The 25,951-nt window shown below is 36.9% G+C and overlaps 1 protein-coding gene across 6 annotated transcripts in view; it reads right to left on the reverse strand.

The window, feature by feature from the left end:
* LOC123599015 (sodium channel protein type 1 subunit alpha) overlaps positions 1-25,951 on the reverse strand; it is a 157,042-nt gene that overhangs the window by 82,842 nt on the left and 48,249 nt on the right. For 5 of the 6 annotated variants that reach the window (XM_045480070.1, XM_045480068.1, XM_045480074.1 and 2 more), the window contains exon 2: positions 7,932-8,244. In XM_045480070.1, coding sequence (XP_045336026.1) covers positions 7,932-8,195 — 264 coding nt within the window. In that variant the 5' untranslated portion in view covers positions 8,196-8,244. Of the gene's footprint in view, positions 1-7,931; positions 8,245-17,482; positions 17,506-25,951 lie in introns of those variants that run through there. The other variant, XM_045480072.1, reaches the window with a different exon arrangement.

Here is a 25,951-nt window from a genome sequence, read left to right on the forward strand (position 1 = left end):
AACTATGTGGCAGAGGAGATACGTTTCAGAAGTTTGGGGTATAAAGAACTTCATAGAAAGTCAAGAGATTTCTATTAGTGTGCAGCTCTGGGAACATTTCTCATCTGGATCAATGCCATGACATCTAATTGTTCTTTTTCTCTTGCGGGTGTTCTAAACGATCTTACTTACTTCTCTGTCTATTTTGTGATAACCTCTAGATTCAGGCCAAGATTTCCCTCCTTTTCTGGCTCACTGGGGAAGGGGAAGTTTTCATACAGGTTTACCACCTGACTGAAGGGAGCATGTAATATTTAAAAATTATTTTCTCGGGGTGCCTGGGTGGCTCAGTAAGTTAAGGGCCCAACTTTGGCTCAGGTCATGATCTCACAGTTCGTGAGTGCAAGCCCCAGTCGGGCTCTGTGCTGACAGATCAGAGCCTGAATCCTGCTCCAGATTCCATGTCTTCCCTTCCCTTCGCCCCTCCCCCTCTCAAGCTCTGTCTCTCCCTCTCTCAAAAATAGGTAAACATTAAAAGAAATTTTTTTCACTCCTGGTCTTAGTCTATTTTTCCCTTTAGGCTAGGGATAATCAGCTTAAAGAATAGCCTGTGGCACCTGTCCGCCTGTGGCCCACCCAAGCTTCAATATCTGGCCTTCACCTGATTACACATGTGGTCTTTAAGCCAGGGATCCAAGCCAAAATGCCCACTGAGGCTGGGTGGTGGGAGGTCCCTATCAATTTTTGATGTGCGAATCAGTGATGCCACATACTATAACAGAAATCCTAAATATGCATGATTATAAATGCATGCATGTATGCATGAATGTGTGTGTGTAATCTCTTGGTTTATACATCTTGGAAACTAATTCAAAATAAACATTATTGCATGAGTCTAGCAAAATCTATCTGTGGGCTCAATATCTCACAGTCAGTCGGTTTTTTAAAAAAAATCTCTGCTTTAAGCCCATGCAAAACAGAAGAAGAATTTGTACCCAGGAAAGAGTCTGTAAAATTGCTTGTCCCTTGGCTTTAGCTCCATGGAATAATGGGAGTGGGGCCAGTGCAGGAGATGACCCTACAGGAGATGCCCAGCTGGGCTCTTATCAGCCAGGTTACAGCTGCCTCTGCTTCTGCCTCAGAGAAGAAAAACTATAACACAGGCGCAAATAAAATCTGGGGGTCAAATATTTCCCAGTACGTATCTTTAGCCTATACCGTGGCTGTGGTACCTTATTATATGCTCAATTTTTCTTTCTTTTTTTTTTTTTTTAATTTTTTTTTCAACGTTTATTTATTTTTGGGACAGAGAGAGACAGAGCATGAATGGGGGAGGGGCAGAGAGAGAGGGAGACACAGAATCGGAAACAGGCTCCAGGCTCTGAGCCATCAACCCAGAGCCTGACGCGGGGCTTGAACTCACGGACCGCGAGATCGTGACCTGGCTGAAGTCGGACGCTTAACCGACTGCGCCACCCAGGCGCCCCATGCTCAATTTTTCTTTGACTAGAGGGGACTAATTTGAGGTCCAGTTTTATCGCAGACTTGCTATGTGAGAACTATGAGCAAACTGTTCCCTGCTGATTTCTACGTCTGAATAGAGAAGATGTGAGTGCCCATAATCAATTCTAAAGTGCCATATAAATACAAGAATTAAAGGGTTAAAAGTGTGTGTTTGTCTGGTTCTCAAATACATACATATACTAACACTTGAGCATTTGAAAGCAAGATCAATTTTTACATTGGAAGTTTGTTGCTCCATCTTTCCTCCCAAATTTCATATTCAGAAAACAATGCCATCAGCTTATTCTTGTCTGACACTTGGGCACCTCCAAAATAGATTCAGCTCCCACCTATTATTCTGTCTTCATTGTAAAATATCTAGACTAAACCTCCATCAAGACTCCCAACTTGATTGGGGTACCTGGGTGACTCAGTTGGTTAAGCATCTGGCTTCAGCTCAGGTCATGATCTCACAGTTCATGACTTCGAACCTCGCAACGGGTTCTGTGCTGACAGCTCAGAGCCTGGAGTCTTCTCTGGATTCTGTGTCTCCCTCTCTCTCTGCCCCTCCCCTGCTTGTGCTCTCTCTCTCTCAAAAATAAGGAAACATTACAAAAATTTTTTTAAAAAAGACTACCAACTTGATCTTTAAAAACATAAAGTGGACCATGTGACTCCTCTACCCAAAGCCTACTTAGAATTCATTTTGCCCTTAAACTTCAAACTCTTTAATATGCACTACAAAGTACTTTTTTCTAACCCTGGCCCACCTGCCCAACCACATCTTATTCTCTTCCTACTTATTATAGAGGCACATAATTTAAGTTTCCTGAATCTGTCCTCTTTGGAAAAAAAATAAAAGGTATTTATCACCCTATTATATCTTTATATCTGGTGGGAAATGTAGTTGTCTAATTATTTTTCAACTTGATCCAAACCTACTGTATCTCAAAATTTTGGTTTTTACCAAGGCAGGGGATGCCCCTGATTGAGAAGAAACAGTGAAGTGACAAGTCAGGTTTGGGAAATACTGCCAACTGAAGAGATGAGGAGTCCGGCTTGCAAAGTGGCATGAGTAGAGGGGCAGGAACAGCAGTGATGGGCTTGTATGTATTCCATAACAGACTTCTCTTTTCCACTGGTATTATCAGTGCAAAGACTACAAACCAGAAGCAGCATGGCAATGGGCCACGGAAGCTGACAGATCTGTTTTAAATCTAGTGTCTGTTACTTAATAGCTTTTGTGATCTTAGGCAAATTACTTCACCTCAGTTTCATTATTTTAAAATAAAGACAAGGGTTATCTGGGAAGGACATGGGGATTAAATAAGAACTGTAAATATCCTGATACATAGTGCATAGAGTACAGAGCCATTATTTTTGCCTGCCTGGCACGCCTTCTTCTGTGGTCTACACCTCTTCCTTTGAGAGAACACCTCTCCACTGCCTGCCCACATGGCTTGGGTGGAGCTGACCCACCCCTTAGCATGTTGACCACCCCTTAGGTCAACATGTGGCACTAACCTGGTCAATGAGACCATCACATACCCCAGGCTACAGGAATTGATTCAGAGGAGGTCATGTGAACTAACTACAACCAATTCCAGGACTTCTGCTAGAGCTTTTGAAGAAAAGTGAGCTCTTTTTCTTGGGGTTATTAGGTTGTAAGCTGTTAGCTTGGTGCCACTGGTGGCTATTTCTGCCATCTTGTGGGAAGAGCCAGCCTGTGAATGCAGCCAGCATAGGAAAAAGTAGAGCCAAAAATAAAAAAGAACTGAGTCCTGACATTGTTCTTTCAGGTGCTGGATCCTTTGATATTAACATGAGATTTACCCCACAAATACATTTATTGATTGATTAATTAGTCAGCTTCTTTGTTTTCAAAAACTAGTTTCTGTTAGATTTTTATCACTCTCAGTTGAAGGGTTTCTTACTAATACAGCTGGTACTTAATAAATGCTAGCCATTATTTTACTACCACCATCATCTGGGATTGTTTCTGAGACAGAGATGGGGAGGTGACAAAGAAGAACGGGGCATAAGGAAGAAATAATGGATGAGGAGGAGAAAGATTTGGAAGTCAACTATAGTGCCTTGGATGTAAGAGAGAGCCTTGGATGACTGCTAATTCTAAAAGACCTAATGATGTGCCAAAAAAAATGCATTAATTGGGGGGCTGTCCATAGGACGATTTATGGAATCATAAGCTTTTACTTACCATCTACTTTTCTGATTTTCCATTCAATTACTTTTACAAGAAAACTCCCTGATTTCAGTTAAAAACAAAGCAAACAACTCTCTCTACCCAATATAACAATTTAAAACTCCTGCAGCAATAACAGACGAGGCATTTATTTGAAATCACAAGTTCATATATGACTCTTCATGCAGCTATTTGGAATCACAAGTTCATATATGACTCTTCATGCAGCTCCAATGAAGAGGAAGTAGGCATCTTTTTAAAAAGAGCTGATAAAAAGGGAGGATAAGTTGTTCATAAATGGCCCATAAAATAATAAAGGAAAGAATACATTTTTAAACGGATACATTTCTACATTCCATAATTAATAAACATCCATTTTCACCACAGATCTAAAATACTTCATTCTATTTCCAGTACCCTGTCACAAAGGATATTTTCTTCCATGGTACTAGTGAGTCATCTGTAATTTTAAGAAGAACATGAGAAGAAAGAAGTTTTCTGTAATAAAGAGTAGGTGAAGAATTTCAATGTATAGCCAAATGGTGCAAAATTAACCCAAGCTATGAAATAAAAAACTGTGGAAAAAAGAACCATAAGGAAAAAAAAAAGTTTTGTTCATAAGCTAAATGTGCCCTGCCACATAGCTAAAGTAAATAAACAAACAAAAGGAACACTGCCTGAAATCATGTTTTGAAGACCACTGGACCAGAGCTAAGATGGTATGGAAAATTCTGTGACTGTATTCTGACAGCATTGTTATTTTAGTTTTTAGTTCTTACCTTGGACTGCTGAAGGATTAAAACATCAGAGGGTCTGGAAATGCTTCCATGCATCAGGAATGTTCATGAGATGGTTGCTACTATTTCTTTAGTTATTACTATAATATCACTGACCGTGGAATAAACTACTTTAACAATTTTAGTAGAACTTTCGAACATTATATAATGTGCACAATTTAAACTAGGGCAAAGAAGATAAAAATATGTGGGCATATGCCATCTGAAAATACACCATCAGCAATGACATTTCCATAAGCTCACTGACATTGTCTTTTTAGAAGATCACAGAGGGTTTTAGTGTGGCTTACACATATATTTCTTTTATGGATACCACTGTACTTTAAAATATAACATAAAGAATAGGTTCTGCAGCCATTTCTATAGTAGGCTTGCTTTGTTTATTCTGTATATTAATAAGAAAGAAACTAGACTTTGTACATAGATATAAATGGCACATTATTTATTGTACCTCAGTTAAACCTTAGGGAAGTAAGTCACTGGCCTACTGATATTTGCATATTCCAGCACATTCAGGAATAGAATAAAATCCACATCCCCAATATGAGTAATAGTTTTTTTCTAGTGACATTTTTCCTGAAAAACCTTTTTTCTAGGGACATTTCCACCATTAAGTGCTTTATCTATGCCAGGAGTATTGTGTATATGTGTGATCCACTGTTTTAATGAAGGCCACTCTGCTGATCTCAGATTTTCAAGTCATAAGACAAAACTGGTCATCAAACATCAAAAGAAATATTCATAATTATTCCAACTTTAATCAGAGCAAACTAATTCAGAATTTAAGACTATTCCTCGATACTGAAATAACCCAATTATGGAAGAAAATGTAAGACTAGAAAACAAGTAATGGCAACCATAGTCTCAAAATATGAAAATGCAAAAGAAGGACATTTTAAACACATAGCTTAGTCATGTGTCCTAAACACACAGCTTAGTCATGTGTCCTAAGCTTGCAATGTTACTTTTTAAGGATTCCAGTCCTCCAGAATGTTTCATTTGTATTGCACTTTGAATGGCTTACACTGGAAGACTTGCTGGATGGCAGCCCAGTGTTAAGGCAATAGATGTGCCTTGCCTTGGGGAAAACTCCTTCCTGATAACAATATTTCTCTTATCAGGTTGTTCTGCTTGCACAATGTGATTTGTTCCAAAATGCCAAAATGTTTTTCCTTCCTCACACAATGTGCATTTGAAGATAAGGATGGATGGTGTTAGAGGCAAGTAGGAATGTGAACCGAGCAAAGTTTATAAGGGTTACTTCAGCACAAGAATCTGGTTGGCTTCCTTCAGAGTTGGTCTTCAGAGTTGGTCTTTAATCCTCAGTTTGAAGACCTTTCTTTTAACTATTTGAAAGGCCCTGCATAATTTTCTTTTCCATCTGCCCTCTTTGTTATAAGTCAATTGTTGGCTGTTTGGGGACACTCCCTCAAGACAACTTTTATTGGTCTGAAAACTCTTTAATTTAAAGGACAAATTGAGTGGATAATCTGGTTTCCACATAAAGAATCACTGCCCTTGTCAACATGGATTAGCTTGGCCTTTCTCAAAGCATTCGTTTATTGTTCTATACGTAAGGACACTGTACATGAGCTGGAATGCTAGATATCAGCCCTGTTTGATGAAGGGGTAGACTCTGGGTAGCATTAATAAGTTTTTAGATAGTAATTACTACCAGAGAGGTGGGACATAGATGTCAGGGGGTAGCAAAAGCCCTGCTAAGGATGAAGCCCAGTAACCCATGATAACAGCACCTCTAAACAGGCTGCTTGAATAATGAAGCAATTTTAAATATGTTAAAATGTTTGTCTAACTGAATTATCTGCATTGTCACCTTCCTTATACAAATAAACCCTTCATCATTTGATTAATTTGGTTTTTAGCTTTTGCAGACATTATATTAAATTAATTTCCAAAGGACTGATATAATGATAAAGTGCAACTTATAATTTAAATGATAGTTATGAAATGGATAAAATCTTACCTGCTAAGATTTAACAATAGTATGTTAAAAAGGAAAGTTGAATAAAAGATAATGAAATCTATGGGAAACGATTCTTTATCTCTTTCTTTAGTGTATAATGGGCAAACCAGTTTTTAAGAAGGGAAAGTAAGTTACGCTGAAATTGGTTATAGCCTGAAAAGTTAAAAAAAAAATCTGAACACAGTGAAAATTTTACCTGTGAAACTGCAGCAATCAATAAGAAGTGATTTGCAAAACTGTCTCAAATCCACATATTAAAATTTTTAAGCTTATACATTTAATAAGGACTACTTGATACAGGCTGTGCCAGCAACCAAAAGAGTTCCTAAAAGTTTTGGGGGTATTTTAAGGCCTATGCCCAACTGAAAAATTTTACCTGCTCAATTGCAATCTTTTTACCCTACCTTCTACCAAGAGTTCACAAACATATTGTGTCCAGTGAAAAAGATAATAAAATGTTGCAAATTAACTAGTCATAAGTTTAATCTAAAATTAATAAACTTTTCAATTTTATCTTTTTCTATGCTTCCCTTCTTGGTTTGGTGTAATCACAGTCATAATGAAAGATTGGGTCCTTAATACAAGGTATTCATTTCAAGCATAAATAGAAAACGCAAGCATTTAAATATTGTTTTGTAGGTTCTTCAGAATACAATATTTATGTTAATCTTACCAGTATCAATATACCTCCACCAAAATATTGAATAATTTTTTAATATTGTAAGCAAAATTTCATTTTATGTATTAATAATACTGAGAAAAAAATGGTTGAATAGCTGTCATTATTTAAATCTTGATTTAACACTTTGTGATACAGAAATTCAGTTGTTACATAATTCAGTTGATTGAGATACTGAGTTTTAATGGCTGTCACTGCTAAAAATGATACTTCCCAAAGACACATGGATCCAAATGGAAAAAGCACATTATTAGTTACTAAAACTGTAGTTTGTAGAGGAATGTTCTTTTCCAAGTAGAGAAAAGTTTCTGCAAGAAGTTGAGTTATTATATATAACATAATTTAGAAATTGAAAACCTTGTGGCGTCAAATTTTGTTCTATGAGAAATTAATACTAATATTTTAAAAGTCTTTATCTGTTCCTAAATAAAAGTTTAGGGATAACTTGGGATAATTTTAGGATTTTCAAGTACAGAAAACACACAAAATTGCATAGTGAATACAATCTCTGGGGAGACTTAATTTGTTAAATTAGCTGCCTGCCGACAACACACATTTATGTTCAGGTATTTGTTGCGGTGCATCTGGGACAGCTTCATCTGTTATGACATAATCAATTTGTTTTTCATGGATGTATATGCATAAAACACACATAAATGTATTTTATTTCTTAAACAGAAGGATACTTAAGACTTTCTGCTAATTTGGCATGTTTCGGTGCTATTAACAGTCCAAGGTACTCAGTAGGCAATTAGCAGTAAAATATGCCCAATAAAAAACACTCACTTTTTTATTGATATAGTACGGGTCCAGGTCCTCCAGCGGCTCTGACACCATCTCTGGAGGGATGTCTCCATAAATAAAAGGAAGGTTCTTTCCAGCTTCCAAGTCACTATTTGGCTTTGGGCCATTTTCATCATCATCTTTCTTGTCTGGTTTGGGATTCTTAGCCTTTTCTTCTGCAATGCGTCTTTCAATAGCCGCAAGAGATTCTCTGGTGAAGAAGTTGAAGCTGTCAGGTCCTGGTGGTACAAGCACTGTTTGCTCCATCTTGTCATCCTGCACATTTTAATTACCATTTACTCTGCATATGAAAGTCCTAAAAAAAAAAAAAAGGATGCAGATATTCTAAGGAGATTAAGAGAAGATTTTAGTACCTATAAACTCTGGTCATGACATACGAACCAGATGATTAAAATTTTTGTTCCCATTTAAATTAAAATGAAATTCCTAGGGGTGGCTGGGTGGCTCAGTAGGTTAAGGGTCCAATTTCAGCTCAGGTCATGATTGTAAGGTCTGTGTTGACAACTCAGAGCCCGAAGACCGCTTCAGATTCTGTGTCTCCTCCTCTCTCTGTCTCTCCGTGCTCATGCTCTGTCCCTGCCTTTCTCAAAAATGGATAAACATTTTAAAAATATTTAAAAAAGTGTAATTCCTAAATAGAATTTTTTGTGTGTGTTGTAAGAACATTTAACACAAGATGTACCCTTTGAACAGATTTTTAAGCGTGCGAGATAGAATTGTTAACTACAGGCATACAGTTGTATAGCAGATATAGGACTTATTCATCCTGCATAACTGAAACTTTATACCCATTGAATGTCAACTTTCTACCCGCCCCCCCCCCCCCATACCTCCAGCAACCACCATTCTACTTACTGCTTCAATGGCTTTGGCTTAACAGATGTGCTTTCTAGCTCAGGTTTTGTTAAATGTCCCAAGTTTATTAATTCTTGTGCTTTGCTGATACAGTAATTGTGCCATAACTTAAGGAAGTGATTCAACTATAGCCTTAATTAAAGTACATTAGGCTAAATACCATCATGTCCCTAATGAACCATTTACTTTGGGAGCTACCCAGACGAGGATATATCCCCCATAGGGGCAATGGATAGCTTAGCAACAGGATGAAGTGGAAAGGGAGATATCTCTGAGAGGGTATATCATCCAACCCTCTAGTCCTAACAAGTGGCTCCTGACCAAGCTGGTCAAAACAGTTGGCTGCAGCCAGCCTTTTTTTTTTTTTTTTTTTTAAATGTTTATTCATTTTTGAGACAGCATGAGTGGGGGAGGGGCAGAGAGAGAGAGGAGGACAGAAGATTCAAAGCGAGCTCTGAGCTGACAGCACAGAGCCTGACGCAGGGCTTGAACTCATGAACTTTAAGATCATGACCTCAGCCGAAGTCAGACACTCAACCAGGTGCCCCACTGCAGCCAGCCTTAATAACCAATCAAATAGTCACTGCTGACTGAGTCACAGACCTGAGTCTTCATCTAATCTGAGATTGAGACAGCTGGAATTGTGGCTGACTTATGACATTAGCCATGCGAGGGCTCGCTTATTTGAACACATAGACAGAGATGGTTCAGTGTTCGACAAATGCCATTTATGTGGCTAGGAATGAGAGAAAGACTAGGCTGGAAGAAAAATTCCTAGATTAGGCCTCAGATGGGAAAAGATAGCTATACATATAGGAGACAGCAGGATTCTCCTGTTTCAGGAAAAAATTATCAGAAACAAGCCAGGGTGCCAACAAAAACGGAAGTGTTTTTCTTCACTAAAGCAATAATGCTATTCTTGCTGATTCTATAGTCCTATACAGCTAAACATATTATGAGCACCCGAGGCAAAACTCTCAACTCCATGCAGCAGAGTCAGATCTGATCTGATGCCAGGAGCCAAATCCCAAATGTATTGTTTCAAGGTATATTTAATATGAGCTCAAATTTCACAGATATTACTGAGCCAAAACTTCCCAGAGCCTAAGCTACCGCTTGGATATGAGTTTTATTTGGACACTGTGTTAACTCATTAAGGTCAACAAGCTATGATACAGTTAATTGCAGCTTTGGTGAATATAAGCCACAATAATAAAATTGCAACCATAACTGTTTGGTGAGGAGTCCTAGAGGGACCTCAAATTTCACTGAAGGAAGTCCCCACTGCTGTGAGGTTTATAACAATAGTTTTCAGTGGATGACCAGAAACAAGTGGGACATTTAAGTCTAAATTTGTATCCTCAGTGTATTAAGTGAGCTAATAAAACTTTCAGAGTTTCTTACAATCTACCTGTAATTAGCTTAGGGCCTGGAAGAATAGAAAAATTAAATCAGTAAATTTAAATCAATGGAAAAGGAATATCGAACCTTAAAGTTCTACTTCTCCGATGAGGCATCAGGAAAACACTGGTAGTTATTTACGTGGAAATTAAAGTTTAGGGATAACAAGTATGGTGCATTTTCTCATTAGGGAAGTATTATGACATAGATGTATATATGGTTTTTATTTTTAACTAGTTTTCTGATAGAAAATGTGTGTAATGATATAAACTCAAAACATTTAAAAGAAAATACAATGCAAACTCCCTTCCACCCGTTCTCCAACAGTCAATTCCTGTTCCCAGAGGTAACCACTGTTATCATCTTCATATATTTTTCCATGTATGTAATAGGTAATCACTAATCACATGAGTGTATGTGTACTCATACATTTTCTTTTTTTTTTTTTTAACATTTATTTTGAGAGACAGAGAGAGACAGAGACAGAGACAGAGACAGAGACAGGGTATGAGCAGAGGAGGGGCAGAGACAGAGGGAGACACAGAATCCAAAGCAGGCTCCAGGCTCTGAGCTGTTAGCACAGAGCCCAATGCAGGACTCGAACCCACAACCGCAAGATCATGACCTGAGCTGAAGTCAGATGCCTAACTGACTGAGCCACCCAGGTGTCCCCACATTTTCTATTTAAAAATATATAGACATAGTATCTTAGGATACAACTCTTTTGCATCTTTCATTTTTCACTTCAAAATATATATTAGAGTTCATTCCTTATCAATTTTCATAGATTGAACCATCTTTATCAGCTACATGGTTTTCCATTGTTTGCATGCACTGTAATTTATTGAATGAACCACCCAGTTATGGGTATTTAGGTTGTTTCCAATACTTTGCTATTCTAAATAAAGCTGCAGTTAATAAATTTCATACACATATTTTCACATATACGTGGACATATTTATGGTATCAATTTCTAAAAAATGGACTTGGTTGTGCAAAAAACTGGATCTTTAATTTTGATATTATTGCAAAATTATTCACTTTGAAGTATTGATTCTCCTGATGACAATATAATGTGGTGCCTATTTGTCTACATCTTCACCACATAATGTGTTATTTTATTTTCAATATTTTCAATCTGATTGAAACAAAAATGGCATCGCAGTATAGTTTTAATTTGCATTTGTCTTACTCTGAGACCAGTTGAACTTTTTTTTTCATATGGTTAAGAGCTGTATTTTTTATTTTCTTTTGTATGACTTCCTATTTACATAACCGTCCATGTTATCATTTTTTTTTCCTTTTTAATCTATATCAACTTTTTAGATATGACATCAGCAATTTAATGTTGGGCCTTTTAAAAAAACTATATTTTTCTGAGTTTGTGGTGTTTTTGTGCTACAAGGATGTCCCTTCTCACTCTCCTTTTCAACATTATACCACAAGTCTTAATAATGCAATTAAGACAAGAAAAGATGTACAGATTAAGAAGGAATAAATAAAATTTGTTTGCTGATAACAAATTGTCTATGTAGAAAACCCAAAAGAAAAAGTTAAAAAAACCCTGAAACTAAAGGGAATTACAGCAAGTTTGCAGGATACAAGAGCAATATGCAAAAGTAAATTGCTTTCCTATACACAGCAATGAACAAGTAGAATGTCTGTATGAGGAAAACTACAAACCTAATAGAAACAATCAAAGAAGAGCTAAATAAATGGAGATATTCCCTGCTCATGGAGAGGAAAACTCAGTAATATCAAAATGTCAGTTTTCCCAACTTAATTTCTGTTGGTCTATTAATCTATTGATCAAAGCAATCTCAATAAAAATTCCAGCAAATTGTTTTTTTGGATATTGACAAACTGATTCTAATGTTTATTTGGAGAAGCAAAAGACAGGAGAGGCAACACAATATTGAAGGAGAAGAAAAAACTTGGATGACTGACAGAACCCGACTTCAGGACTTACTATAACTCTAGAGTAATCAAGTAGTGTGGTGTTGGTGCAAGAATTGACCAGCAGGTCAACAGAACAGAACAGAAAGCTCAGGAATAAACCCATATTACTTGTAAGTCAACTGATCTTTGATAAAGGAGCAAAAGCAATATTATGGAGCAAAGATAGTTTTTTTCCAATGAATGGTGCTGGAACAACTGGATGTCAACAGGCAAAAACATGAATCTAGACACAGACCTTACACTCTTCACAGAAATAAACTCAAAATGGACCACGGACCTAAATGTGAAATGCAAAACTATAGAACTCCTAGAAAAGAACATAGAAGAAAATTTAGATGACCTTCGGTTTGGCAATGACTTTTAGATAAACACAACAAGCATGATCCATGAAAAAAAAATAATTGATAAACTGGATTTCATTAAAATAAAAAAAAAAAACTTCTGCTCTGTTAAAGACAATATCAGGAGAATGAAAAAACAAGCCACAGACTGGGAGAAAATATTTGCAAAAGACAAAGTAGATAAAGGACTCTTACCCAAGATATACAGAGAAGCTCCCATTTGGGCCCTGGCTCCATATAATGGTGGAGATGATTTGAATTTTTTTAGGGCAGGGGCAATCATTTCTTTTTTTCTTTCTTTTTTTTTTTTGTACTTTTTATTTTTTGATGTTTATTTATGTTTGAGAGAGAGAGGGAGAGAGGGAGGGAGAGAGAGCGAGCATGAGCAGGGAAGGGGCAGAGAGAGAAGGAGACACAAAATCTGAAGTAGGCTCCAAGCTCTGAGCTGTCACCACAGAGCCCGATGCGGGGCCCAAATTCATGAACCAGGAGAACATGACCTGAGCTGAAGTTGGACGCTCAACCAACTGAGCCACCCAGGCGCCCCCAGGGGCAATCACTTCTGAGGCATGAGGAGACTTAGCAGCATTTCAAAACTGAAGAGTTATACTGTGTTCCTGTGTCTGAAATTCTTCCTGCTGGTACCACCAAGCTACAACTAAGGAGAAACACATTTCATGGCTTCCCTAGCTTCAACACCTTCACAGGTTTGTTTAGAAACTGTTTTTAATTTAATTGCACTAGAAATAATGTCAATACATTTTGGTTCAAAGGAAAAAATATATATACAGAACTCTTAAAACCCTACAATAAGAAAACAATCAACATGATTTAAAAAATGATGAAAGACCTTAATGGACACTTTACCAAATAATATATATAGATGGCACATAAGCATAAGAAAATATGCTCCATATCATATGTCATCAGAAAATGCATATTAAAATAGCAATGAAATACTACCCCCCACCTATTAGAATGGCCAAAATCTAAAATACTGATAACACAAAATGCTGACAAGAATGTGGAGTAATAGAACTCTCATTCGTTGTCATCTGGAATGCTAAATGGTATAGCCACTTTGGAAGATGGCTTGCCAACTTCTTACAAAACAAAACTTACTCTTAGCAAGTAATCTAGAAATTGCCCTCTTTGGTATTTACCCAAGTGAGTTGAAATCTTATGTCTACACAAAAACCCCCACACAAATGTTTATAGCAGTTTTATTAATAAAAATTGCCAAAATGTGGAAGCAATCAAGATATCCTTCATAGGTAAATGGATCAATAAATGGTGGTATGTCCTGACAATGGAATACTATTTAGCACTAAAAAGAAATGAGCTATCCAGCCACAAAATGAGATGGAGGAAACCTAAATGCATATTACTAAGAGGAAAAGCCAATCAGAAAAAGCTACATAATGTATGAATCCAATTATATGACAGTCTGGAAAAGGCAAAATTATGGAGACAATAAAAACATCAGTGGTTGGCAGGGGTTAGTGAGGAAAGAACCATGAATAAATGAAGCACAGAGGATTTTTAGGGCAGTGAAACTTTTCTGTATAATACTATAATGATAGATGCATGTCACTATACATTGTCCAAACACACAGAATGTTCAAGACCAAGAGTGAGCCATAATGTAAACTGTATACTTGGGGTGATAATAATGTGTTAATGTAAGTTCATCAATTACAACAAAAGGTACCATTCTGGTGTAGGACGCTGACAACAGACTGTGCTTAAACGAGGGCTGTGCATATGTGGGACCTTTGTACTTTTTGCTCAATTTTTCTGTAAACCTAAAAAATAGTTTATTTAAAAGGGGAAAAATACAATTAATAAGTATTTCATGTATACAATGTAAGAATTTTTTTAAATCTTTAAAAAGACAAAAAAAGTATAAAGGGATGGAAAGACATATGCTTTTCTTGGATAGAAATACAATATAATAAAGATACAAAATTTTCCTGAAGTAATTAATAAATTAAATATAGCCTTCACGAAAATAACAAGAAAATTTTAGAACTATGCAAATTTGGAAAAATAAATTTAAAAAATAACCAGAATGTTCTTAATTAACTTTGCTTTCAAATTCCTCTTTACTGTAAGAGCTGTGTAAGAGAAAGTGTTTACAATTTCCAAATGATAGATTTCTTCCACTAATTTGTTTACTTATGTTTAGTTTTATTGTATTATAATCCAATAATGTAGTTTGTACCATTTCTGCTCTTTGGAATTTACTGAGATGTCTTTTTGTCCTAATAAAGGTTTGGTTTTTTTTTTTTAATGACTTTCAAAGAACACAGAAAAACTTTATTTATTTTAAAGCTATAGAGTTTAGTATATCTCAGTTAAATTTACCTTGTTTAGACCTTTTATATCTGTACATATTTTTGTTCTACTTGATCTATTTTGAGTTTGGAGTTTGGGAAATTAAAGTCTGTTTTTTATGTGTTTCTGTTTATTCTTATACTCCCTGTAACTTTTGTTTTATGAATTTTAATACTGTGTTATTTGGTGTGTAGACATTGTTCCGGATTAGGTCTTTGGAGTGGATTGAACCCTTTCCTACCTTAAATAGTCTTCACCTCACTTTACTATCTTTCCCTCTGAGGACAACTTTGCTGTCATGTAATGACTCCTACTTTCTTCTTGTTTGCATTCATCTGGTATGTCATTGCCCATCCATTTTGTTTCATCCTTTCCATTTTACTGCTTTAGTGACTTCCCTAATATGTATATATTTGGATTTTATATATAGGCATATTTTAACTACATATGATCATTGTGGACAATCACTGACCTTCAAAGGGAATGCTGTATTAGAGATCATTGCCCATGAAGTTGTGTAGATGGAACAGAAAGTTACTAAAAGCCTTCATATTTTCCAGAAATAGCCCATCTGAGAAAAGCCCTCCAGGCAAATCCCCCTAATTATTGGCTGTGAGTTCCAACTGGAGAAGTAAACGACCAGGAAGATACAAGAAAAATGTTTTACACTGACAAATATGATCACTTGAACTATAATATATTAATTATAAATTAGTTAAGACACTAGAATTACATTTATATATCAGTAATTTCATGCATATTGTAATGACATCGTCACACCGAGACTAATGAAAGGATTTTTGCGACTCTAAGTAGACCTTATATTTAAGTACCTATTTAAAAATAAACCTTATAGGGGCGCCTGGGTGGCGCAGTCGGTTAAGCGTCCAACTTCAGCCAGGTCACGATCTCGCGGTCCGTGAGTTCGAGCCCCGCGTCGGGCTCTGGGCTGACGGCTCAGAGCCTGGAGCCTGTTTCCGATTCTGTGTCTCCCTCTCTCTCTGCCCCTCCCCCGTTCATGCTCTGTCTCTCTCTGTCCCAAAAATAAAATAAAAAACGTTGAAAAAAAATAAATAAATAAACCTTATATTAATTATAGGAAGAAAGCTTTTTAAAATTATAACCTACCTACATCCTTGTTTATTTATGTAATATCTAAAAACTATCAGATATAATTCAATATTAATATTTTGTCAGTAACACTATGGAAAAAAGTTCTAAATTATATTTGGAATTTGTACATACTTTGCTAAAAAATATAAAAATAAATCATGAGCTGGGGTGCCTAGGTGGCTCAGTCAGTTAACTATCCGTCTCTTGGTTTTGGCTCAGGTCATGACCTCATGGTTCAGGGGTGCAAGCCCCTGTGTGGGGTTCTGTGCTGACCAAGCAGGGCCTGCTTGAGATTCTCTCTCCTTTTCTCTCTGCCCCTCCCCAGCTCATGCACACATTCTCTCTCGCTCTCTCTCTCTCTCTCTCTCTCTCAAATAAAACAAAATAAACTTTAAAAATCAATCAATCGGGGCGCCTGGGTGGCTTGGTCGGTTAAGCGTCCGACTTCGGCTCAGGTCATGATCTCACGGTCCATGAGTTCGAGCCCCGCGTCGGGCTCTGTGCTGACAGCTCAGAGCCTGGAGCCTGTTTCAGATTCTGTGTCTCCCTCTCTCTCTGCCCCTCCCCTGTTCATGCTCTGTCTCTCTCTGTCTCAAAAATAAATAAACGTTAAAAAAAAAAAATTAAAAAAAAATCAATCAATCAATCATGAGTTTTCCATTTACACTTAAAAAGGAACTTCAGTTTTTAGTGCAAACATTCATAACTGAATACTTTAAATGATCCTAATTTATGAAACTATACATAATCCAATATGGAAGGGAGGAACCTCACAGAATCTGTGGTTTTGGCTTACACCTTTCTCTTTACAAGAGAAACAGCATTTAAATATATCTTTGAGTTGACAGAGAAGGCATTGCTAACTTTCAAAAGAGGTAAGACCATATAACTTTCTTGGTGTAAAGACCGCAAAGAGACATACATGTATTTTCAAGAGGAATATGGATATGCATTTAGACAAAATAAAAAAAGAACAAAAAAACGAGGTAACCATACAGCAAAAAATAAAAAGAAGTGCATGTTAACAGTCAGCAAATCTGAAAGAACAACAACCAAAAAAAAAAAACAATGTTGGGAATAAGTGTAGTGGGCAACAGAAAAATGGAAGAAGAATGATTCTTTAGGAAGGCAAGCAAAACAAGAGCAAAAGGCAGTTAGATAAGAGATCCTGAAGGAGATAAGAAAATCTAAAAAATAAAAAATAAATAAATAAATGGAAGCCAGAGGCTGTGGAAAAGAAGCAGTAACAGAACAAAGTAGAATTTGTCACTGGAAAGAAATAGTAAAGTGATAGCCCTCTATTAATTAATGTGGGTGAAAGAAGGATAAGGGGAAAATTTATTACAATGTAGAAATAATAAATAAAAGAAATGATATAATCTGATGATCTGAAACTGATATGAAAAAGGGAAGCTAAATCAGTAGCATTAGAATTACATTTTAGTAATGCCACACATTCTTAGAGGGCTTTGTAAAATATTTATACTGAGATAGCTTGGACTTGGTGGACAATGTGGTTTTGGTTACCTTTGCAGTGCAGATAGAGGTGCTTCATTTAAAGTAAGCTTAACTCATGAAGTCTCATAGTTCCAACTTCTTTGGCATCTGCATTTTTCCAACGAACAGAAATGTCTACAATAGGTCAGAATGAAGCATTTCATCTTCACAGTGGCATTTCACCCAAAAGCCTTAAACATGAAGGCAATCTTATACATGCTTTGTATTTGAAGAAATTTGGCCTTTTATAGGTTAATAGCTATGTAACTTCTTTTGGAAAGCACCTCTAATCATGACCATGTGGGCCTGGCTGCGAAGGTCTGCTTAACTCTGGAGTTTGGCCTGGAGGCTTTTTTGGGCTTTCACACAAAGCTACACCCTCCAAACTTCTATGAGGTATAAAAGTGGTGTTTTGTTACTTATCTGTCTTAGTCTCCTGTTTAATTTTTCTCTTGGTTCAGAATGTGGGTGAGAAAGAAAGATGCTATTTAATGTTCCCCCCAAGAGACTGCTAATGCCCACAACTGCGCATTCTAATGTCGTCGTGGGTTTAGGTGAAAATAGCATAACTGTTAAGTTCTGATGAGATATTTTTGCTTCCACAATGTCCTTAAATTCTATGTTGTTTTTTTTAAAGCCTAAAAGTAATCCCCCTCTCCACTGCCTGCCCCCCCTGCCACCAACGTGCTGTGACAGTTCTCTATCTTCTCCAAGCTTCCACTGCTTCCATTATGAGTTATTAAATTAATTACTACTATTTTGTGCTTTATCTGGCCCTGGTAAGAATTTACAGGGAAAAAAAAAAAATCAATTGGCCAATTGATGAGTGAACTAAGCATACAAATATTTATGTTTTCTCAGGTTTTAGCTTTTAAGTTTTTCCTTACCGACAGAATACATATAATCCCTAATGTAATAGTATTTTGATGCTGATATGGAACAAAGTCACTGGAGGCTACAAGACAGGCTTTCAGGCAGAGATTATTTACTTAGTTTGCTTCAACCTCTGAACTTCTGTAAGGTTAAGTAAGGTATTTTAAGAGAATCAAAGAGAAGTAAATCATAAAATTAAGAAATAGCAAATATTTAGAGATCATCCAATTCATCCTTATCACTTAATAAAAAACAAACTGACTTAAAGCAAAATTGACTTTTCTAATTTTGGAATTTATGTGTTTCTTACTTCCAAAATAAATATATGACATGTCCAGGGTCACACAGCTTATTGGCAGAACTGGAATCACAATTTTTAATTCCTGATTCCCAAACCCATGCCTGTCTATTTTTAGCAGTTATGAAATAATTTTCAAGAACTTACATGATTTTAAACTTCAGTAAAGTATATACAAATATAATACTAGTAGCCACATTATACTAACATTCACTCAAATTATATTCCTGGGAGACCCCCAAAACAAAGCTAGTAAATAAAGTATTTTGGCATAAATGGAGACTATCTTAGATATTCTGAAGAACAAAAGACATTAAAAAAAAGGTGATTGTAATAGTTAAGTTTAGAAACTATACCATAAAGGTTTAAAACCTGACAAACTATATTTCTTCAGTCAATTTATATTTTACTTCAATAACTTTTTTATGTTTTGCTAAACCTGGTTACTCTCTAGAATTCATCTGCCCCACTTCGATTTCCCCAAAGGTTTCCAAACACCACAGTTATAATTCTACAACATTTATGTATCTTGATCACCTTATACTATATAATTTGAGGTGGAAAAAATTCATAATACAATTCTGTCCCTAATGTGGTTTGATTTTCATGCTGAGGAGAAAAGAGACAGCCTCCTGCCAAAATGACTGTCAGCTCCTGTACCATCCCATTACTATTCTGGGCACATAAACCATCTGGGCATGGAAAGTCATGAAGACTTTCAGTTGATTTTGCTACCCACTTTACAAAAGAATGTTACTGCCAATAATAATAAAAAAATAACTAGGTAAAATGTTATTTTTACAGTTGTGATCTCACATAGCTCTTTTTTTTAACACCCAAGAAGGAAATTGGTTTTTACATAGAATTTCACCAGCTTATAAAATATTGTCTTACAAATTTCTTTTCTAGAAATAGTCTGCTTGGTATGTGTATAATAAAAGTATTTTATTTGATTTTTAATAATATCCATTTTTAGTATTATAATTGGGATTCACTAAACAACATATTTCATCCATGTGATTAAAATACTTACATTCTTTAAAAAAATTTTGTAATCCATCTCTAAATTTTCATGCTATATGCAGATTACACTTAAAATAAGGTCACATATCTAACATACATTGACATCTACATTGTATATTTTGAGAGTACTTTTCAGGATATTTTAATATTAAACCATGAGTTACAAGATTCACTCAGTCCACTAGTGTCTTGGTCGATTCAATATCAATAAAGTACTTTGTTCAAATGGACATCATTTACTACTCTGTTGAATAGATGATCTATATTTAGATCAGATGTTAAAGCGAAGTTAACACAAAGAGTGGAATTAAAAAGCATCATACATCGAACTAAAATAAAACTATATTCTAGGGATGTCTAGAATCAAGAAATATATAATGCATTGCTTTTTTATTAATAAAACTGTGTAATTAATGGGCATTTTTCTTCATTGTATAACTATTGAATTAAATGTTTAGAAAAACAAAATTGGACCTAATGTTCCAACCCCATCAATTAGAGTTAACTTTGAATATAATCCTAGTCTGGCAATACGTTTGAGGCAGTATTTAATGAATCAAAAAACAAAACACATTGACTCATTCAAATCAGTTCCCATAATGTGCTTGACCAAACATATACTGTTGTAGCCCAAACGCTTATATTCCTGCTCCACAGAGAACTTTCCTACTCAAATTTAGCTCTAATAGATACTATCCTGTCTTTAATCCTATTGTCCTTTGCTCTATGGTAAATTTTATTAGACAAAATAGTTCACTGGGTCCGGTTGTATGGGCAATTGCTATCTCCATACTATGCTTTTAACTATACCATCAATTTATTTCCTGAATTCCAGAAACCATTCAACTACTACCCATTACAGGAAATATCTTGCACTTAGTGTATCCCTGGGTAAACAGATGCATTGATGGTAGGAAGTAAGGCATGTATGTGTCTTAGACATGCACCGAGAGCCTTAGCCTTTAGAAACTGGTTACGTGGTGGCAATGTTTATTGAAATATAAATTTGTGTGCGCTCTCTCTCTTCTATATATATATATATATATATATATATATATATATATACACACACACACACAAGTATATACATATATATACACATATATATATACATATATATGTATATATATACAAGTATATACATATATATATGTGTGTGTGTGTGTGTGTATTTATCATTTCAAGCAAATTGAATTGTAAGGTCTTTATTACCTCATGAATTTTAGTAGAGCAGTAAACAGAAGCTGCTTGAAGTCCATGATTTCTTCTTTCTTGGTAAACTCTTGCAAATATGATGTTAAAGTCCCAAGAACAGGGAGATGGGGGAGGGAGTTGCTGCACTGAACAGTCAGAGTCTCTAGATGGGGAAGGGGATGGCAATGCCTTAGACAGGCAAAAAAATCAAAGGGGGGCAGCTGGCAGGGGAGATCCTTGACGGGGAAAATCTTAGTCTTGCCCAAAACTCCTCTTTACATTAAGCATTGCACACAGCAGCAGATCTAACAGACCTGAAGGGGTGAACAGGGTGCCTGCCTCAATTGTATTCAACTGTGGTAGAAGTGTGATCATCTGCTTCCCCTAAGAGAATCCCCTAAGGGAATCTCCACCAACTGCCTTGCGACTTGCAGCCCATCCAGGTCAGTGGTGTTCCTAGAATGTACTTCCTTGCCCCATTGTCCCTTGACCTAGTGACTTGCTTTGTCCAGTGGAAGGTGAGAAGACCAACAATCTTCAACCACACAGAAGCTTTCCAGGCAATGCTGTGGTTCCACTCAGCCTTATTCTTTTGTTTGTTTTTTTAACGTTTATTTTTGAGAAAGAGAGAGAGAGAAAGACAGAGAGAGATTGTGTGTGTGAGTGGGAGAGGGACAGAGAGAGAAAAAGAAAGAGAGAGAGAGAATCTGAAGCAGGCTCCAGGCTCTGAGCTGTCAGCACAGAGCCTGATGCTAGGTTCAGACCCATGAGACGTGAGATCATGACCTGAGTGAAGTTGGACGCTTAACTGACTGAGCCACCCAGGGGCTCCACACCCAGTCCTATTCTTTTCCCTCTGTCCTGAGAATGGCATGTTTCAAATAGAGGTTGCTCCTTCAGCCTGGGTCCTGGAACAGGAAGATACATGGACAGAACTGCCAGAACAACCCAGGAGCCACTAACAAGTTTGTAAATCCCTGAAACTTCATGGTGATATAACACAGCAAAGCTGACTAATCTGTCAGTGAAAGCCACTAATCAATGACCAGATTGCTAAGCTTTTTCAACAAATGATACAGAAACATATCTCTCAAACTCAACTTTTGACTGAGATTCACACCTGCTCTAGTTTAATAGGTTCTGTCTACAGTTCAGGCTTGAAGAACATAAATATCATTAGGGCTTTTTGTTTGTTTGTTTTGCCTTGTCTTGTTTTCCCTCAGAGAGAAGAGAGTCATAAAAAGTAGGATGGTGGATAGCCCACATTATAAACCTCGTGAAATTCAAGATCTCTTCTTCATTATCATACTCAGGCTAACTTAAGGGTATTCTCTGGCACGACTTTAATTAGTTTGTATTAAGAATATAGCAATAGCCTTAATTATAAACAAATTATTTAAATTAAAATCTCCTAGTAAAGAAGTCTTTTATGTTTGAAAATAAATACTCTTGTTTTGTTGGGTGAGTCGTCCGGCCACAGAGGTTTGGGAAGATAAAGAGAGTAGAAGTCTCATGGGCTGTGTCTGTGGTTGCAGATTTGGAGATACTGAGTGTGAAGTGAAAGCACTGAAAATCTCCCACGCCTGTGTGTCATGGAAAGAGGGAGGCACTGCCTGAGCCCAGGTTATACATGGTGGGTTTTGAACAAAGTGGACCATGGAGGGAGCAGAAGTACAGTGGCCAGTGCTGTTCATGTGCTCACCCTTCCCTTTCTCCTTGCTCATTTTTTTTCTCTTCCAAGTCTCCCTGATGCTCCACTTCCTTCCTTTTCCTCAGCCCCTCATGTCACTTCTGTTGCTCATCTTTCCCACACACCTCACCCTTCCCTTCTGTTTGTAGTGATGTCAGGAGTCCCTTCAATGTTTTTCGAAAACCACTGTCGAGAAGTATTTTAATATAAATCTCACAAAGATCCAGACAGAATGAATGCCATTATTCTTGCCGCTCTCTCTCAGGCAATGCAAGTCATTTGTGCCCATGGTGCCAGCAAAGGTGGGAGTTATGTAGCTATAAGTAGCAGCCAGGGAAATAGTGATCGAGTCAGCATTTTTCCTTTGCTATGGGACAATAATGGGAGAGAGAAGAAAAATCAGGCTTACTCGGTACAATTCCTGTTGCGGGGTAAAGAAGTCAACACTAGCATTTTAGCACAAGATGTTGGGGGAAAAACTGTCATGCTCCCTCTTTGCCAATATCTACTTTGATAACCATGTCACTGAAATAATGCAATATTTTCAATCAATATGTAAATTCTTCCAGGTCTCATGGCATGCGTGATTAAACTTTGGTAGCATGTTTACTGAATGTCTAGGCATTAGCGTGTTTGAAAACTCATATCTTTGGGGCGCCTGGGCGGCTCAGTTGGCTAAGCATCCATCTCTTGATTTTGGTTCAGGTCATGATCTCACGGTTCATGAGATTGAGCCCTGAATCTCTCGTGGAGCCTGCTTGGGATTCTCTCTCCTACCCCTACCAAGTTCGTTCTCTTTCTCTCTTTCTCTCTCTCTCAAAATAAATAAACTTAAAACAAAACTCATGCTTTTTATTTTTTATGGCTTTCCCGCTTGATTTTTATGTGCTTTGTCTAAACAACCCAGGTGTAAAACAGTTCAAAAGAAGTTCTTGAACTGCGGTAGTCAGAAGCGTGTTCAAATGGTGTTATACAGAAAATGTCCTAGAGGGTGGAATTCTGCTCAGGGAGTTCCTCTTTAGCATAAACTCAACTTGCAGTTACTCTTCAAGGGAATTCATATGAAACCACCTCATCACAAAGTCAAAGTGCCCAGAGCACAGCTGACGTATGGAGAAATACAGCACAAAACCAGGAGCAGCTGGGTTGAGGAAGGGCAGAACTCCCTGGGGAAGAATGAGAGAAAGACACGGAGGAAAAGGGGAGAGGAGAGCAGTCCACACAAACTAATCACCCCGAGGCACGAGTACCTGGTGTTTGACACTTCCACTTTTTGAAATAGCTTAAAGACAAAGGCAACCTTATGAGAAATTGAGCCCAGAAGTTATCAGAGCTGCAGAAATTCAATTGATAAAGACTGTATGTATGAACTCTGAACACTGAACAATTATAGGCAAAGTAATAATATTATCTGCAACTGTTGATATGAACTCTTGTTCAAAGAAGAACCATCATTGGTACAAGGTAAGCCGAAAGAACTTGTAGAAAATAGATCTTGAAAGATGAAAGATAGAGATAACTTCCTGATTCAAAAACTCACTATATTGAACTTTCTGTATATGCCATTTGTCATCTATCCTATAAAATTTGCTTAACTTATTACACATAGTACTTCTATTAACTGTGTGTAGTCTGTAGCGTGAATTCAGTCATTCTCACTATATTCCCTCTGTGGAATACTGGTCTGGGTTGAAGTGGCACTCTAGGTATCGCTATAGTTTTATTTAGATTGAGTGTCCTCCAGCTGACGAGTATCACAGATTTATATAGAGTGGACACTACCAGATGTCCAGCACGTCTGTCACAGTGGAGCCCTAGCCAGGTCTATTCCTGTCTTGTTTGTAACACATGGTATGTGCAATCAGTGTTATTCTTTCCTCATATATTTACTGAATGCATACCACATACCATATATTTACTGAACACAGGGCTGTGAAGGATATAAGTTGGGAAGGGGAAAAGAACAATATTGGAAATAATGGAATGTAAGCAAATTCCTTTTACAAGCCACCATATGAAATAGACGGTAGGCCACATGGGGAATTAGGTATTTATGATCTTAATGGATTCATTGTTTTAGTCCCAGAGAAGAGGGAAATGGACATGGAACACTGAAGCACTGAAAATTGGACACCTTTCTTAACCCCACAAGTCAAGCCAATGTGTGTGTATGTGCAGTGAACCGCAATGCTGTTCTGAATTATTATCAGTAAACCATGTTTTAATAATTGGGCAACCATTGTGTCATCTGTATTCACCGTCTCACACAAAATTATGAGGCCAGAGTGATTTTCCTCTAATCTAGATGCACATTTTAATGTTCATATCATTTAAAGATATTTTTGGCACCTCAGTCTGAATGTTAATAAACATGTGAGACAAGAAAACATAAAGTTCAATGCATGTCCTACATTCTTTCCACCTAACCACTCTTTGTGGTTATCACTACCTTTCTGTCAGATGTCAGTGATGAAGAACCAGAAGGAGATAGTTAAAACAAAAAATTCTTTAAAAAAAAAGCCATACTTTTTGGATCCATTTCTGTTCTTCCATTTCAAAATGTTTTCTAACATTCCTTAGGTACTGAGAACAATTTCCTTTTTGTTCTCTTCATAGCAGGTGGCTATGAAGTTGTTTAAATATATGCATTGTTAAATAAACCTTATAAGTAATTTAAATACTATTGTTACATTCCACTAAAGCTTACATTCAAATTATTTTTCCTTCTGCTTAAATTCCCAACTATTTCTTGCCTGCTACTCCACTCTGACCCCCAGTCAAGTCTCAAATCCCCTGGGCAAGCAGGGCATTATTGTTGTTAAAATGTTATAGAATTGGTCTACAAAAATGCTAGATTTGCAGCGATAGCTACTGTTCTTTCTAGGTGGAGTGCTGGATGGGGGGAACATAATTGTGTCCAAAGACCAACTTTCTAAACCGATTAGAGGTAAAGAGAGCCAACTCCAGCTCAAACCATGGAGGATAGTAGTAACCACCATGATAACTTAAGAAGAAGTTTGCCAGAAAGAAAAAATGACACCCAGATTTGAACACAGATAAATAACAGACTCTCTCTCTCTCTCTCTCTCTCTCTTTGAGAGAGAGAAAGTGCACGAGTCGGGGAGAGAGGCAGAGGGAGACAGAATCTTAACAAGACTCCATGCTCAGTGCGGAGCCTGACTCAGGGCTCGATCCTATGACCCTGGGATCGTGACCTGAGCCAAAACCAAAAGCTGGACGCTCAACAGACTGAACCACCCAGGAGCCCGCAAATTCTTTTTTAATATAAGCATATCCTATACAACATTTGGGGCATACTTATATAAAAAACTATTCATTGTTTATCTGAAATTCATACTTAACTGGGCATTCTGTATTTTTGAAGAAATTTTTAGCTTCTGTGCTAAAAATTCGTTTTTAG

Source organism: Leopardus geoffroyi, chromosome C1 (assembly GCF_018350155.1).
Source record: "Leopardus geoffroyi isolate Oge1 chromosome C1, O.geoffroyi_Oge1_pat1.0, whole genome shotgun sequence".
NCBI lineage: Eukaryota > Metazoa > Chordata > Mammalia > Carnivora > Felidae > Leopardus > Leopardus geoffroyi.